The 16,033-nt window shown below is 40.4% G+C and overlaps 1 protein-coding gene across 7 annotated transcripts in view; it reads left to right on the top strand.

The window, feature by feature from the left end:
• LOC126365777 (glutamyl aminopeptidase-like) overlaps window positions 1–16,033 on the top strand; it is a 790,794-nt gene that overhangs the window by 716,735 nt on the left and 58,026 nt on the right. For all 7 annotated transcript variants that reach the window (XM_050008333.1, XM_050008334.1, XM_050008337.1 and 4 more), the window contains 2 exons: window positions 4,123–4,281; window positions 8,433–8,673. In XM_050008333.1, the coding sequence (XP_049864290.1) occupies window positions 4,123–4,281; window positions 8,433–8,673 (400 nt within the window). The remainder of the gene's footprint in view (window positions 1–4,122; window positions 4,282–8,432; window positions 8,674–16,033) is intronic.

The following is a 16,033-nucleotide window of genomic DNA, read 5'->3' as shown; positions in this document are numbered from 1 at the left end:
TCTTTCATTCCTCAACCCCAGCCTACATTCACCTACTGCTTTTCCTTCTCTTCCTTTCCCTGCTATCGAATTCCAGTCCCCTAACACTATTAAATTTCATCTCCTTTAACTATCTGAATAATTTCTTTTATAGCACCATACATTTCTTCAATCTCTTCACCATCTGCAGAGCTAGTTATCATATAAACATGTTCTACTGTGTTAGGCATGCGCTTCTTGTCTATCTTGGCTACAATAATGCCTTCACTATGCTGTTCATACCAGCTTACCTGTGCTCCTATTTTTTTATTCATTATTAAACCTACTCCAGCATTAGCCCTATTTTATTTTATATTTATAACCCTGTATTGACCTGACCAGAAGTCTTTATCGTCCTGCCTCTGAACTTCACTAATTCCCACTATACTAAACTTTAACCTATCCAATTCTCTTTTTAAATTTTCTAACCTATCTGCCCGATCAAGGGATCTGATATTCCATGCTCCAGTCCATAGAACACCAGTTTTCTTTCTCCTTTTAATTATGTCCTGAGTAGTCCCCACCCAGAGAACCGATTGTATTACCTCCAGAATATTTTACCCAAGAGGATGCAGACTATACTTCAATCACATCTGACTCGTCAAACTTACAGTGATTGTACGTACTAACAACAAAAGGCATACTAGACCTAAAGTAAGATGTACCAATACCTTATGATACACCTCATTATCTGAAAAGTACACTAAGTAAGAACATTACGTCCAGTAAAACTCTCCAGACCACTGAAATTTTCAGTAGAACCACATCAAACAACAGCCACAGTAACCAAACGACAGCCATGTGAAGCAGCATCATTCTTCATAAATAAAATTCAGTACTCCACATACAAAAACTGCAGGACCATCCAAAATATTCTGCAACCCATAAGTTTTAATAGTTACTTTTATATTGTCCACCCCTCTACAAACATTAGCACTTGAGCGCCTATTCAACCTACAGTGTGGCACCTCGTGAGTCATTCAATGCAATCGCGTATGCAAGAACTCAATCCAGACTGGCAGTGCGTGATGATATCACATTCAATTTATAGTCTTGTGTGGTCCTGTACAGTTTTAGCACTACCACCACATATGGCTTCAGCAAATAATAGCCTCCGGCAGCAAGCAAAGCTAATGTCATGGCGTGAGGCAACTGTACATAGGCATAAAGATGTTTTAAGCAACGGAAGCTCTGGGTTGGAATAAAACAGTATGAGGAATAGGACAGATTGCTACTCACCGTAAAGATGACCCACTGAGTTGCAGATAGGCACAATAAAAAGAAAACACTCCACCTCCTGATACTGTGCCTGGCAGTCTATAAACCCTGCACGCCCTGCCAGACAGTGCTCTTTTCTCATCCCATCTGTACCCTGCTATCCCTCCCCTTCCCTTTTCCCTGCCCCATTCCAAATTGCTATTCACATCCACTCACTTTCTGATCGGAGCTGATGGTGGTAACAGCAGGGAGTGAATGTTTGTGTGTGTTTCCTTTGCTGAGGAAGGCTTTGGCTTATAGCTGCATGTGTATTGGTCTTTTTGTTGTGCCTGTCGGCAACTCAACAGGTCATCCTTGCGGCGAGTAGCAATCTGTCCTGTTCTGTATGTTGTTCATAATTATGTTTTATCAGTTAATCTTCCTTTTTTGCTCCCATGTCTTCTGTTCAATTTGATTGCCTTCGTTTTAATACCTATCACGATTGCAAAATGATCTGCTGGTGTGAAGTTTATTACCTGTGTGTCACAGTGACATAGTGTTGCCTGTATTCTTCTTCTCCTCGTGCCTGTGCTCAAATCTGCAATACTTATTAAATAAACATATTTTTTGAAGATTCCTGGATTGTACCTTTCAGACGTTGAAAAAAAAAATTTTATTTCAGCGTTTGATGATCAGTACAGGCCTGATACGCAGCACATCTCCCAAGCATTTTTTGTTTCTATTGCTGTAGTTTCAAACCTCACTTCTGTAGTGTATTTTGTGGTATTTTGGGAGACTTCAGTTGACTCACAGTTAGAGAAAATGACACCAACACCTTTATGCAACTCTCTACAAAAACTGGTTTCCTTTGCATATTTTTTAAGTTCTAACTTACCTCTGATATTCTTTTAGCCCATGTACTGTAGCTGCTAGAATGTTTGCCTTATATTCCTGCAATATCATCTATAATTCTGTACTGAACATTCTCTTGAAGTATTTTAATTAACACTGATAAATCATCATCCAAGAATTCAGATCTCTGCCTGCTGTTTTCTAATGGTACTTGCACAGAAGTTTATTTACACTAAGTATTGATTCAAGATGATTTACTGAATGTAACTAGCATGACTTGTGTAATTAGAATGGACATTCATTAACGGTGCCAACATCTTTTTTTCTATTTATTGCTAAAATAGAAGTGTATAAATGTTAATGATGCTGGCATTTCCAAGAATTAAGGGAAATCAGAAACAGTCAGTTCCAATTAGCTGGGAAGTTAGGAATGATAAAGGCATCTTAAGGGAAATCTTTTAATGTATAAAGATTGTATTTGTGGCTCTTACATGGAGTTTTTTACATCTGAATAACAACATTTTGTAGTATTCATTGTTGTTCAAGGATTTGTTTGTTATGCATTTTATTACATGCATGTTGTTACCAAAAGAACACACAATACATTATTGTTACTGCTCGAAAGGAATCAGACTGTACACTCTATAATCACAGATGATTAAAATAATTTCTTGTCTTCTGCACAACATGCACGGTAGTTCATGAAGAAATAATGCTGTTTTTAAGGACAATGTGTGTCCAAACCAGATTTGTTATGACATTCCTTATTGCTTTCGTGAGCACAATAACAAAATTTCGTAACATTGTATCAGGAGCCTGATATTCCAGTACTGCTGACACACACACACACACACACACACACACACACACACACACACACACACACACACAAAGTACAAAACACCATCATATCTTTTGGAACTACTAGTTCCTCCTCCAGGAGAAAAGGGTTAGTTACAGAAGGTTAGAAAGTAATGGCAGATCACTCATGTCCCAGGATGACAGACACACCCCAACTTTCGTCAGGGAAAGGGGAGACAGGGTAGAAGTTGAGACACACACATTTCTGTTCCTTCTTGTTACTGTAGATGTTGCATCCTTGTAATACAGAGGTGTATCAAAATCTTTGGAATTGTTTAGTGCTCTAGTCTGTATAGTATGGATAGTTTTTACCTTTTTGAAATACTATTATTATTTCAGTGTAAAAAGTATAAATATATTTATCTCAAAATTCATTAGCTGAAAATTGTTTATCCTTTTTTGTGCCTTTCTAGAACTTCTAAATGGCATAACAGAAGGCAGAAGGTATAATAAAAATAGATAGGGCACAGATAAGACAAGATTTTCAAAGCTATTATTAATGTCTGTGATGCATTACCCAGAAGGAAAGGTTGAAACGTATTTGTAAGTACTTAAAATAAACTAATGAACTTGTTTTTTCTGATCAGTTTCATTTATTCTCAGAATATCAATAATATCAAAATACAAGGGTAATGTAATACAGTTTCTGCAGTTCCTCAAACATATATACAGACTTTTATTGACTACCATATTAATATATAACCATATGTGAATGAGATTTCCATAAGCAGTCATCAAATAATAAACAAAAAGTGTGGGCTTTGGTGTCACTTGCCATGTACACGCCTTTCTTATAGTTGGTGGGTAAGTGTATGTTTTACTGTGAGGGCATCAAATTTTAGATTTAACATACCCTCTGGATAACTAAATTGTGGCAGCTGGAGGATTGCCCACACTCTGTATACAGGCTTTCAAACATGTATTCCAACTCTTGGTGTAACTTGCCATTCATTATTCATATTAACATACCATTGCTGGAAATGAAAGAAGTAAATGTGAAAAATCCTAGGAAAGACCAAGGGTTGAACACCAGGTCTTTAGACTACTAATATGAAACTTGCCATCTGAACCACAGAGCTTATTAGTGTGTTCTGTTTTGTTTCATCTTGTGTTCTTTTAGCATGTCTCAAGAATAATACTTGGAAAATCTTCAGATTTTGATTGTTGCAACTTTTTATACTACTTTTTTCCCAGGGTGCCTCAATATTGTACATGCTGGAGAAGTTTTTACACCAAGATGTTCTGAGGAATGGACTTAATGATTACCTCAACACCCACATGTATGGCAACGCAGAGACAAAAGACCTCTGGAATGTTCTGAGCAAGAATGCCAACCAGTCTTTGGAAGTGAAGGTAACTCTGACAATGAAAGTTTACATAATTTTTTTGATAATGTTATATGCACCCCATATATAACAGCAATAATTCTGCTTTTTAAGTTATGGTATTTCAACATGGTTTCAATTTTTCATTCATATTGTTATTCTAGAATAAAAGTTACATGTGCAAGTTGAGTAAACTAAAAAAAATCATTTTTGGAAACGTGAAAGTCTTGTGTAATGAAACTTCCTGGCAGATTAAAACTGTGTGTCGGACCAAGAAATGAATTCGAGACCTTTGCCTTTTCTGGGCAAGTGCACTACCATCTGAGCTACCCAAGTATGACTCGCGCCCTGTCCTCACAGCTGTTCTTTCACCAGTACCTTGTTTGCTACCTTTCAAACTTCGCAGAAGCTCTCCTGTGAAACTCGCCTGGGGGAAGTTTCCAGAATGAAATTTTCACTGTGCAGTGGAGTGTGTGCTGATACAAAATTGCCTGGCAGATTAAAACTGTGTGCCAAACTAAGACACAAACTAGGGACCTTTGCCTTTCAGGGGCAAGTGCTCTAACAAGTCTCTGCAATATCCTTTCTTCCAGGAGTGCTAGTTTTGCAGGAGAGCTTCTGTGAAGTTTGGAAGGTAGGAGACAGGGTACTGGTGGAAGTAAAGCTGTGAGGACGGGGTGTGAATCGTGCTTGGGTAGCTCAGTTGTTAGAGCACTTGCCCACGAAAGGCATAGGTCCCGAGTTCGTGTCTGGGTCCGGAACAAAGTTTTAATCTGCCAGGAAGTTTCATATCAGCGCATACTCCGCTGCAAAGTGAAAATTTTATTCTGGGCTTGTATAATCGTACTTGGGGTAGCTTGGGTAGCTCAGTTGGTAGAGCACTTGCCCACTAAAGACAATGGTCCCGAGTTCATATCTGGGTCCGGCACAAAGTTTTAATCTGCCAGGAAGTTTCATATCTGTGCATACTCCACTGCAGAGTGAAAATTTCATTCTGAGCTTGTATAATGTTTTAGTGATATAGCTTTTCCATGTTTGTTATTTCATTTTTCAATATACATCAATTTTCTGCAATGTTTCCGAACACTTCCCTTCACTGTTTCATTTTTTTCTGTTTTACATTCTTTTCTTATCTTTTTACTGACTCTTTTGCTTCTCCAGTCTCAGTGGCAACTCAAACATCATTTTTGTAAAGTAATAAACTCTAAATTGATTCTTGCAATTTGTTGGCACTCCTTTTTATCCCTATACTTCAAAGTTAATCAACTCCTTCAGAAAATTTATAAATCACATAAAATATCTGTTCAAAGAATTCTAGTACATTCATGATTTCGCACCAATGGTATGTTTGAGAAAAATGCAGTTTGCATCCCTGCACATGCCTGCGTTTAATGTGTAACTGCTGGAAGTTTCATTGTTGTATATTTGTTATTTATTTTTCAGTGCTGTATTGAGTAGAATACTGTGTCTCACAGTTTGCAAATTTTGAGATGATAGATAGAGGAGCAAAGCATCTGCATTAAATTTTGCTTGAAACTCACCTTGGAATGCATCGTGTTGCTGCCAAGTTCATGCCATGGCTCATGAGTCAAGACCGGAAAGACCTTCCCCTCCTCGCCTCGCATTCTGTGAAGAGTTTTTGGATCATGCAAGTGAGAATGAGATGTTCCTTAAGCTAATCATAATTGGTGATGAGACGTGGGACTACAGTTAAGATATTGAAACCAAGGTTCAATCTTCACAATGGGTTGGAAAAGGTTCTCAAAGACCAAAAAAAGCTCATCAGGCCAGGTCAAAGCAATGTTGATTGTTATCTTTGGCTTTGAAGGGTTAGTTCATTGTGAATTTGTGCCACATTGACAAACTGTTAATTGATAGTACTATCAGGATGTCCTGTGACATCTGCGCTCTTTGCATCATGATAATGCAACTGCGCTTTCATCCCTGTCAGTGCATGACTATTGTACAAGAAACAAAATTACTGTGCTGTCTTACCCTCCTTACTCTCAAGACCTGGCCCCTGCAGACCTTTAAGGTTTGCAATAACAGACAAGATAAAAGAAAATTCACAGACGGTGCTTCACACAATCCAGCAAGAGGCATACCAAGACTGCTTCGAGTAGTGGAAATGGCATTGGGAGCGGTGTGTCAATTGTGGAGAAGAGTATCTCAAGGAAGGTGTTGCACAATAAGAATAAGTAAACAATATGTGTAGAAAAATTTTGTGGACAAAGTACTGGCATTTTTTGAAGAGACCTCATATGTGTGCCTAAATACACACACACACACACACACACACACACACACACACACACACACACACACACACACACACACTAGCTATTGCATTTTTATTTTGTACTTATCCATCACTCAATACCTCCATCGCATGGGGCCTAGTGGTCTTGACTCTTTCATTATTTGGTACTTTTTGTTGGCCTCAGTTTAAAAAAAAGAAGACACATTCTTTTATTCTTAATGGGTGCAATACATTCACCTTTCAGACAGTTCCTTGTGTGCAAATGGGCCATACCACAATCATTTTCTTATTCTGTGTTGTGTTGAAACTAGACATTTCACCAAATCAGATGGAAAATTTGGTATATTATATTTCTGTAATTATAAGACTTAAGTGACTTGGTGAGTCATGAATAGCTAGAAAATAATTGTGAATATTCTATCAGTACACGTTGAATTAGAGCTCTCTAAAAATCTTGAAGGAAGAGATATTACCACCACTATTAATTGAATAATCTACATTTTGCTGCTGCTGCTGCTGTTGTTGTTGTTGTGCTCTTCAGTCCAGAGACTGGCTTGATGCAGCTCTCCATGCTGCTCTATCCTGTGCAGGCCTCTTCATCTCTGGGTAACTATTGCCACATACATCATTGTGAATCTGCTTAGTGTATTCATCTCTTGGTCTCCCTCTATGATTTTTACCTGCCACTCTTCCCTCCAGTACTAAACTGGTGATTCTTTGATGTCTCAGAATGTGTCCTAACAGGAGATCTCTTCTTCTAGTCAAGTTGTGCCACAAATTTCTCTTCTCTCCAGTTCTATTCAGTATCTCCTCATTAGTTACATGATCTACCAATCTGATTTTCAGCATTCTTCTCTAGCACCACATTTTGAAAGCTTCTATTCTGTTTTTGTCTAAACTATTTATTGTCCATGTTTCTTTTCCATACATGGCTACGCTCCATACAAATACTTTCAGAAAAGACTTCCTGACACTTAAATCTATACTCTATATCAACAAATTTCACTTTTTCAGAAACGCATTTCTTGCCATAACCAGTCTACTTGTTATAACCTCTCAACTTTGACCACAATCAGTTATTTTGCTCCCCACATCACAAAACTCATTCACTACATTACGTATCTCATTTCCTAATCTAATTCCCTCAGCATCACCTACTTTAATTTGACTACATTCCACTATCCTCGTTTTGCTTTTGTTGATGTTCATCTTATACCCTCCTTTCAAGATACAGTCCATTGTGTTCAACTGTTCCTCCAGGTCCTTCACTGTCTTTGACAGAATTATAATGTCATCGGCAAATCTCAAAGTTTTTATTTCTTCTCCATAGATTTTAATTCCTACTCCAAATTTTTCTTTTGTTTCCTTTACAGCTTGCGTAGTATACAGATTGAATAATATCGGGAACAGGCTACAACCTGTCTCACTCTCTTCTCAACCACTGCTTCCCTTTCAGGCCCGTGACTCTTATAGGTGTCATTTGCGCACTGTACAATTTGCTCTCTGTATTTTACCCCTGTCACCTGCCTAATCTGCATAGAAATAGATATATTGGACTGCATTACAGAAATAAATATTTCAGCTTAAAAAATCACCAATGAGCTATTCATTAAGTTTTATTTTGTGTTTGCCTGTCACATGGTTCCAAAAACCATTGTTTGTTTGAATTTTTTTTTATTTTTGCCTTGTCTACTGCATTTGACAATTAGATATTTTAACTATGTAGATAATTGTTTATTGATTATGAAATTCCTTTTCCTTGTAGAAATTCATAATATTAGGCAGACAGTAACAGGTCCTGAATGGAATTTAGTTTGATGTCAGTAACATCACTTTTCAAAAACAATGCCACAATTTATCTGTGATAGTAAATATATTAAGCAACTTTTACCTACTTAGATTTTTGTCATTTGCAACAGGCAATCATGGATACCTGGACTAGGCAAATGGGGTTTCCATTAGTCACAGTTACCAAAAAAGATGGTATTGTGACAGCAACACAGAAGAGGTTTCTGCTTACAGCTAGCCTGGAGAATGACAGTAAAATAGCATTAGATGAAGGAAACTCACCCTTTGGTTACAAGTGGTATGTGCCTCTCAGTTATTATACAGACAAGGAAGCATCAGAAGTGCATCATGTTTGGATGAATCTCACTGATGGTAAGTATAAAGACACGTTACTGTTACCAAAAATCACGAAAAGTAATTGACCAATTTATTTCAAATTTTTACATATGCAGGTTTGCTGTTAAAACTGACTGGATGAAAAAAAATGCCACACTATGGAAAGGTGAGATTTCATTTTCTTTCTCACAGTCAGTTTTAATTACAACAGCAAGTTATGTAAACCATTAGACAAGTGTTTTTCCTTTATGTATTCTTTCCCCTTAAATATAATTTGAAACTCAAATTTTAGACACAACAATATACTGCTCTGTTTTCCTCCTTCCTATCGGTTTTTAAGAAAACAGGAAAGTTGTGTTTTAGGGCCAACTGGGTTATGATTAGAATACTACTGCAGAATCCTACCCATTCACTGATTTAAACTATATGCAATACTGCCATTCATCTCGGAGTAGCACTTGCAACCTACTTCCTCAATTATTTGCTGGATGCATCCCAATCTCTGTCTTCCTCTATCATTTTCCCCTGATGTCTTAACAGATGCCCTGTTGTACTGTCCCTTCTTCTTGTCATTGTTTGCCACCTATTCCTTTCCTCATTCATTCTGCAGAGAACCACCTCATTCATTGGGAAGTGACCTCCTAGTTTCCTTTACCACTGTGATGCGATATGCAGATGAACTATTTGCTGAACTCAGAATTCCATTATAAATTCCCTCAATGCAACTATTATGTGTTTAATGACACCTCACTATGCAATCCCAGCCTTTGTTGAAGAATGAGATTGGGTGAGGTTGCTTGCCTCATAGAAAGTAGTAATGCATGTAAATTATTAACGTGAACTTAACCCCACCAAAATCTGTGACTTGGTTTTAGGAAAGGGTTGGTGTTTTAACACATGTGTAGTCTGAAATATTGGGAAAGATATTCATATTTATTCCATTTGATATTATGTATACTAACAAACTGAATTAATAAGGTAATGCCTCTTGAGTGTGGGCTGATTAATATCTTAATAAAGGGAAAGGAGTACAGAACTAATCTGTAACTATGAAACCTAGTGACGCGTATGGCAGTTCCCCTTAACTGAATGAGAGCACAAGATTCCGGGTCACATACTTAACATCTGTATCTAATCACATAAATAAAGTGAGAAAGTGCTGCTATGCTCAGTATGCCAATGGCCACCTGTGTAACTTCTATGTACTGCAAGGCTGATCGTGCTACAGCTGGAGCAGTGTATATTACCACTCTGATCTTTTGCTCCATGACAGGATCCCCAGTCGGCTGTTCTCATCATGTTGTTATGCCAATCAGGTGTGATGTGTCTGCAATCACAGCGGTGTGTGTACATGACACAATTCTGCAAAATTATACAGAGTCCCATAGAAGATACACAGCTACTCTGCAAGTACTCTGTATCATCCAGCATAGAGTTCTGTATCCTTATCAGACCGATGCTGAAATGCAAGTGTCCTTTCTACCAAAAACCTAGTGTGGCACGCCGCTCCACTGGTGTGGCTGTCCAGTCGCAACATTTTAACAAATTTTTTACCAATGGGCACTACTCCCACTTGACTGTGAATGCTTGGAAACATTGCTTACATCACATCGAACTGGCCAATCACAGTCTCCTGTGGGAGTCACCACTCATCCGAAGAACTTTCCAGATGCTTCCTTGGTGCCATTGTCTGTCCCAAGCTCAAAAAATATGGAATGGGGGATTCCATGGAGGTATATTCCTTGCCATTAATGTTGCCCATAGCGCTTTTGTGAGCTCATGGCAACACAACCGAGGGTAAAACAGTGTCTCCTTGTACACTCCTGTAAATTGAAATTAGAACACTGTGAATTCATTGTCCCAGGAAGGGGAAACTTTATTGACATATTCCTGGGGTCAGATACATCACATGATCACACTGACAGAACCACAGGCACATAGACACAGGCAACAGAGCATGCACAATGTCGGCACTAGTACAGTATATATCCACCTTTCGCAGCAATGCAGGCTGCTATTCTCCCATGGAGACGATCGTAAATATGCTGGATGTAGTCCTGTGGAACGGCTTGCCATGCCATTTCCACCTGGCGCCTCAGTTGGACCAGTGTTCGTGCTGGACATGCAGACCGCATGAGACGACGCTTCATCCAGTCCCAAACATGCTCAATGGGGGACAGATCCGGAGATCTTGCTGGCCAGGGTAGTTGACTTACACCTTCTAGAGCACGTTGGGTGGCACGGGATACATGCGGACGTCCATTGTCCTGTTGGAACAGCAAGTTCCCTTGCTGGTCTAGGAATGGTAGAACGATGGGTTCGATGATGGTTTGGATGTACCATGCACTATTCAGTATCCCCTCGACGATCACCAGAGGTGTACGGCCAGTGTAGGAGATCGCTCCCCACACCATGATGCCGGGTGTTGGCCCTGTGTGCCTCGGTCGTATGCAGTCCTGATTGTGGCGCTCACCTGCACGGCGCCAAACACGCATACGACCATCATTGGCACCAAGGCAGAAGCGACTCTCATCGCTGAAGACGACACGTCTCCATTCGTCCCTCCATTCACGCCTGTCGCGACACCACTGGAGGCGGGCTGCACGATGTTGGGGCGTGAGCGGAAGACGGCCTAACGGTGTGCGGGACCGTAGCCCAGCTTCATGGAGACGGTTTCGAATGGTCCTCGCTGATACCCCAGGAACAACAGTGTCCCTAATTTGCTGGGAAGTGATGGTGCGGTCCCCTACGGCACTGCGTAGGATCCTACGGTGTTGGCGTGCAACCGTGCGTCGCTGCGGTCCGGTCCCAGGTCGACGGGCACGTGCACCTTCCGCCGACCACTGGCGACAACATCGATGTACTGTGGAGACCTCACGCCCCACGTGTTGAGCAATTCGGCGGTACGTCCACCCGGCCTCCCGCATGCCCACTATACGCTCTTGCTCAAAGTCCGTCAGCTGCACATATGGTTCACGTCCACGCTGTCGCGGCATGCTACCAGTGTTAAAGACTGCGATGGAGCTCCGTATGCCACGGCAAACTGGCTGACACTGACGGCGGCGCTGACACTGACGGCGGCGGTGCACAAATGCTGCGCAGCTAGCGCCATTCGACGGCCAACACAGCGGTTCCTGGTGTGTCCGCTGTGCTGTGCGCGTGATAATTGCTTGTACAGCCCTCTCGCAGTGTCCGGAGCAAGTATGGTGGGTCTGACACACCGGTGTCAATGTGTTCTTTTTTCGATTTCCAGGAGTGTATTATTCACTTTCGGGAGACATTCTGCTTCCCTTACAGTGTTATTCTGGAAACATTGCCTGCCTGTCGGGCGGCATCAGAGCCCTACCACTGGAGACTGTCCAGACTGTGCCAACACCCCTGGGGTGCTGGAGGTTGTGAAATTCAACCTCCAGGCTATCATGCTGCTAGCTTCCCGCCACCAGCACTCTGAACTTCAATCCTACTTGAAACTCTATCTGCAAAAATTATTTGCAGTTAACGCAATGCAGCACATTCTCATTGCTCATCCCTTAGCTATCTCTGTTAGCGTAGCATGATGAACCACAAATTTGTTCACATCGATGCTGTTACTTGTCATTACTTCCCTAATTAATTATTCAAAAATTCAAAGTGGTAATTGATGTGAGTGTTGCACTTTCAGTGCATAGCCCATATGGGTTGCCACCTTGCATCGTTACCTTATCATACCACGTAATTTTCAGCGTTCTTCTGTAGCATCACGTCTCAAATCTCAAGTGCTTCTATTCTTCTTCTGTTCTAGTTTTCCCACAGTCCATGTCTCTCTACCATATGATGCTGTGCTCCAAAAGCACATTCTCAGAAGTTTCTTTCTCAAATTAAGACCTTTTTTTTCATGCTAATAGACTTCTATCTGTCAGGAAAGCCCTTTTTGCCACTGCTAGTCTGCTTCTTGTGTTCTTCTTGCTCCGTCCATCATGGGTTATTTTGATGCGTAGGTAGCAGAAGTCCTTAATTTCATCTACTTTGTGATACCAATTAAGGTAAGTTTCTCACTGTTCTAATTTTTGCTACTTCTCCTTACTCTTGCCTTTCTTCAATTTACTCATAGTACATATTCTGTACACATTCGACTGTTCAATTCATTCAACTGATCCTGTAATACTTCTTCACTCTCACTGAGGATAGAAATGTCATCAACAAATCTTATCATTGATATCTTTCACCATGTATTTTAATCCCACGCTTGAGCCTTTCTTTTGTGTCCAACATTGCTTTTTTGAATTAGGTTGAACAGTGGGGACAAAAGACTGCATCCCTGTCTTAAATCCTTTTAACCCATGCACTTCTTTCTTGGTCTCTCATTCTTATTATTCCCTCTTGGATCTTGCACATATTGTATATTACGAGTCTTTCCCTATAGCACACCTCTATTTTTCTCATGGTTTCATACATCTTGCACCATTTTAAATTGAACACTTTTTGCAGCTAGACAAATTCTATAAATGTGTCTTGATTTTTATTCCGTGTTGCTTCCATTGTCAACTGCAACATCAGAACTATCTCTCTGATACCTTTACCTTCCCTAAAGCCAAACTGATTATCATCTAGTAGAACTTCAGTTTTCTTTTCCATTCTTCTGTATATTATTCTTGTTAGCAGCTTGGATGCATGAGGAGTTAAGTTGATTGTGCAATAGTTCTTGCACTTGATTGTTCTTGCAGTCTTGGGAATTGTGTGGATGATGTTTTTCCGAAAGTCTGATGGTATATTGCCAGTCTCATACATTCTACATGCGAGTGTGAATGTCATTTCCCCCAATGATTTTAGAATGATATCAGTCCCTTCTACCTTGCTGGATTTAAAGTCTTCCAAGGCTCTTCTAAATTCTGATTCTAATACTGGATCCCCTATCTTTTCCCTGTCAACTCCTGCTCCTTCCTTCTTCTTCTTCTTCTTCTTCTTCTTCTTCTTCCTCTCCATCAGGCAAGTTCTTCCCATCGAAGAGGCCCTCAATGTGCTCTTCCCACATATTCGCTCTCTCCTCCGCATTTAATATTGGAATTCCCATTGCACTCCTATAGTTTCTGCCCATGGAGGTTGTTTTGTCTTTTCTATGTGTTTAGTCAGTTCTTCCAACACACATTTCTTTTTCAATTTCTTCACGCTTTTCATATATCCATTTCACCTTAATTTCCCTAAACTTGCTATTTGTTTCAGTCCTAAATGTTGTATTTCTGTACTCCTTAATTTCCCTGATCATTTTTGTACTTTGTTCTTTCATCGATCAACTGAAGTATTTCTACTATTATCCTAGGATTCTTGTACCTACATTTTTCTCTCTAACTTCTGTGATTGCCTCTTTTAGATTGCATTCTTCTTCAACTGCACTGCCTACTGATCTATTCATTATTACATTAACTATACCCTCAGAGAACTTCAAGCATACCTTAGTACTTCCATATCACACTTCTTTGCACATTCATTATTTCTGACTAGTCTCTTAAACGTCAGCCTACTCTTCGTTATTGCCAAATTGTGATCTGAGTCTATATCTGTTCCTGGGTATGCCTTACAATCCAGTATCTGATTTGGGAATCTCTGCCTGACAATGATGTAATCTAACTGTAATCTTCCTACATCTCCCAGCCTTATCCAAGTGTACCTCCACCTCTTGCGATTCTTGAACAGACTATTCATTATTATTAGATAAAATTTATTGCAGAACTCAGTTGATTAGTCTTTCTCCTCTTTCATTCCTAGTACCAAGCCCATATTGTCCTGTAATCCTTTCTTCTACTCCTCCTCCTGCAACTGCATTCCAATCCCCCATGACTTAGATTTTCATCTCCCTTCACATACTGAATTACTTGGCCAATATGTTATTCTCTCTCTCTCTCTCTCTCTCTCTCTCTCTCTCTCTCTCTCTCTCTCTCTCTCTCTCTCTCTCTATCATCTTCAGCTTGTGATGTCGGCATGTATACATAAATTACCCTTACCAGTGTTGGTTTGCTGTCAGTTATCACAGTTATTATAAGAACAACTCTTATCACTGAACTGTTCACAGTAAGTTACTCTCTATCCTGCCTTCTTTTTAATAAAAAATCTTACTTATGTTTACCATTTTCTGCCACTGTTGATATTACTCTGTATTCATCTGACCATAAATCCTTGTCTTCCTCCCATTTCACTTCACTGACCCCCACTTTATATAGATTAAGCCTTAGCATTTCCATTTCCAGTTTTTCTAGTATCGCTACCGTGTTCAAAGTTTTGAGATTCCTAGCTCCAACTCCTAGAATGTTATCTGTTTCTTGGTTATTCAATCATATTTTAAATGATCACCTCCCCCTTGGCTCTCCGTTCCTGGAGATCCATATGGGGGACTGTTACATGCCAAATGTCCTGCAGATACACAGTATGTGTCTTTAGTGCAGTGGTTTCCATTGTTTTTTGCATCCTCATACCATTGATCATTGCTGATTCTTCTGCCTTTTAGGGGCACTTTCCCTCTCCAAGGGCAAGAAAGTGCCATGAACTTCTGTCCTCTCCTCAGTCCTCTTTGACAAGGCTGTTGGCAAAAGGAGGATGAGTAGTTATCCTAGAAGTCTTTGGCAAGCTTTGCTGATGATTTTTATTCAAAATTTAAGCAGTGTGGGTTCGAACAGAGCAAAGGACATTTTGATTAGTAATCAGATATGATACCCATAGACCACAGGGGGTCTTTAATTTAAGTGACTTTAGTTCCCAATCAAGGTTCCATTTCCATTAAGAGTAAACAAGGGTCAAGATCAGAGTGAGGAGAGAGGAGGAGATGGACAGAGAGGGGGCAAAGAAATAGAGACGGGGAAGGAGGCAATGGAGAGAGGTGGGAGGGAGGGAGAGAGAGGGGAGGGGGGGGGGAGGGAGAGGAGAAAAGGTAGGGAGGAAGAGATGGGTGGAGATAGGAGCAGGGAGATGATGCACAGAAAGGAGGCAGGAGGGAGAGGAGGAGACAAACACAATGAATAATAGAATGCTAGAAATATTTCAGTTTCCAGACAAAACCCTTTTTCAGAAGTAGAAAAAGACACACACACACACACACACAGAAAAATCACAACTCACAAACACATGGCCACTGTCATCTCCAAGCAACTGCCTGACTGCTACTGCTACTTGTAGATAGTAGGAGTAAGGAACAGGCGTGGGGTGGCTGATTAGGGGGGACAGCAGGGTAGGAGTGGGGGAAGATCCTAGTGCAGGGGTGTGGTGGGGCAGGACAGAGAGTTGCTAGGTGTAGCATCAAGAGGCTCTGCTGAAGGGTGAAGGGGATGAGAAAGGGGTTGAGGGTAGAAGTAGAGAAGGGGAAGCACTATGTAGGAGTACTGAGGGAGTACGAGGCATGCTGGAGCAGGAAAGAGGGTAGGCAGATGGA

Source organism: Schistocerca gregaria, chromosome 4 (genome assembly GCF_023897955.1).
Source record: "Schistocerca gregaria isolate iqSchGreg1 chromosome 4, iqSchGreg1.2, whole genome shotgun sequence".
NCBI lineage: Eukaryota > Metazoa > Arthropoda > Insecta > Orthoptera > Acrididae > Schistocerca > Schistocerca gregaria.
This window is presented reverse-complemented; position numbering and strand designations above follow the sequence as displayed.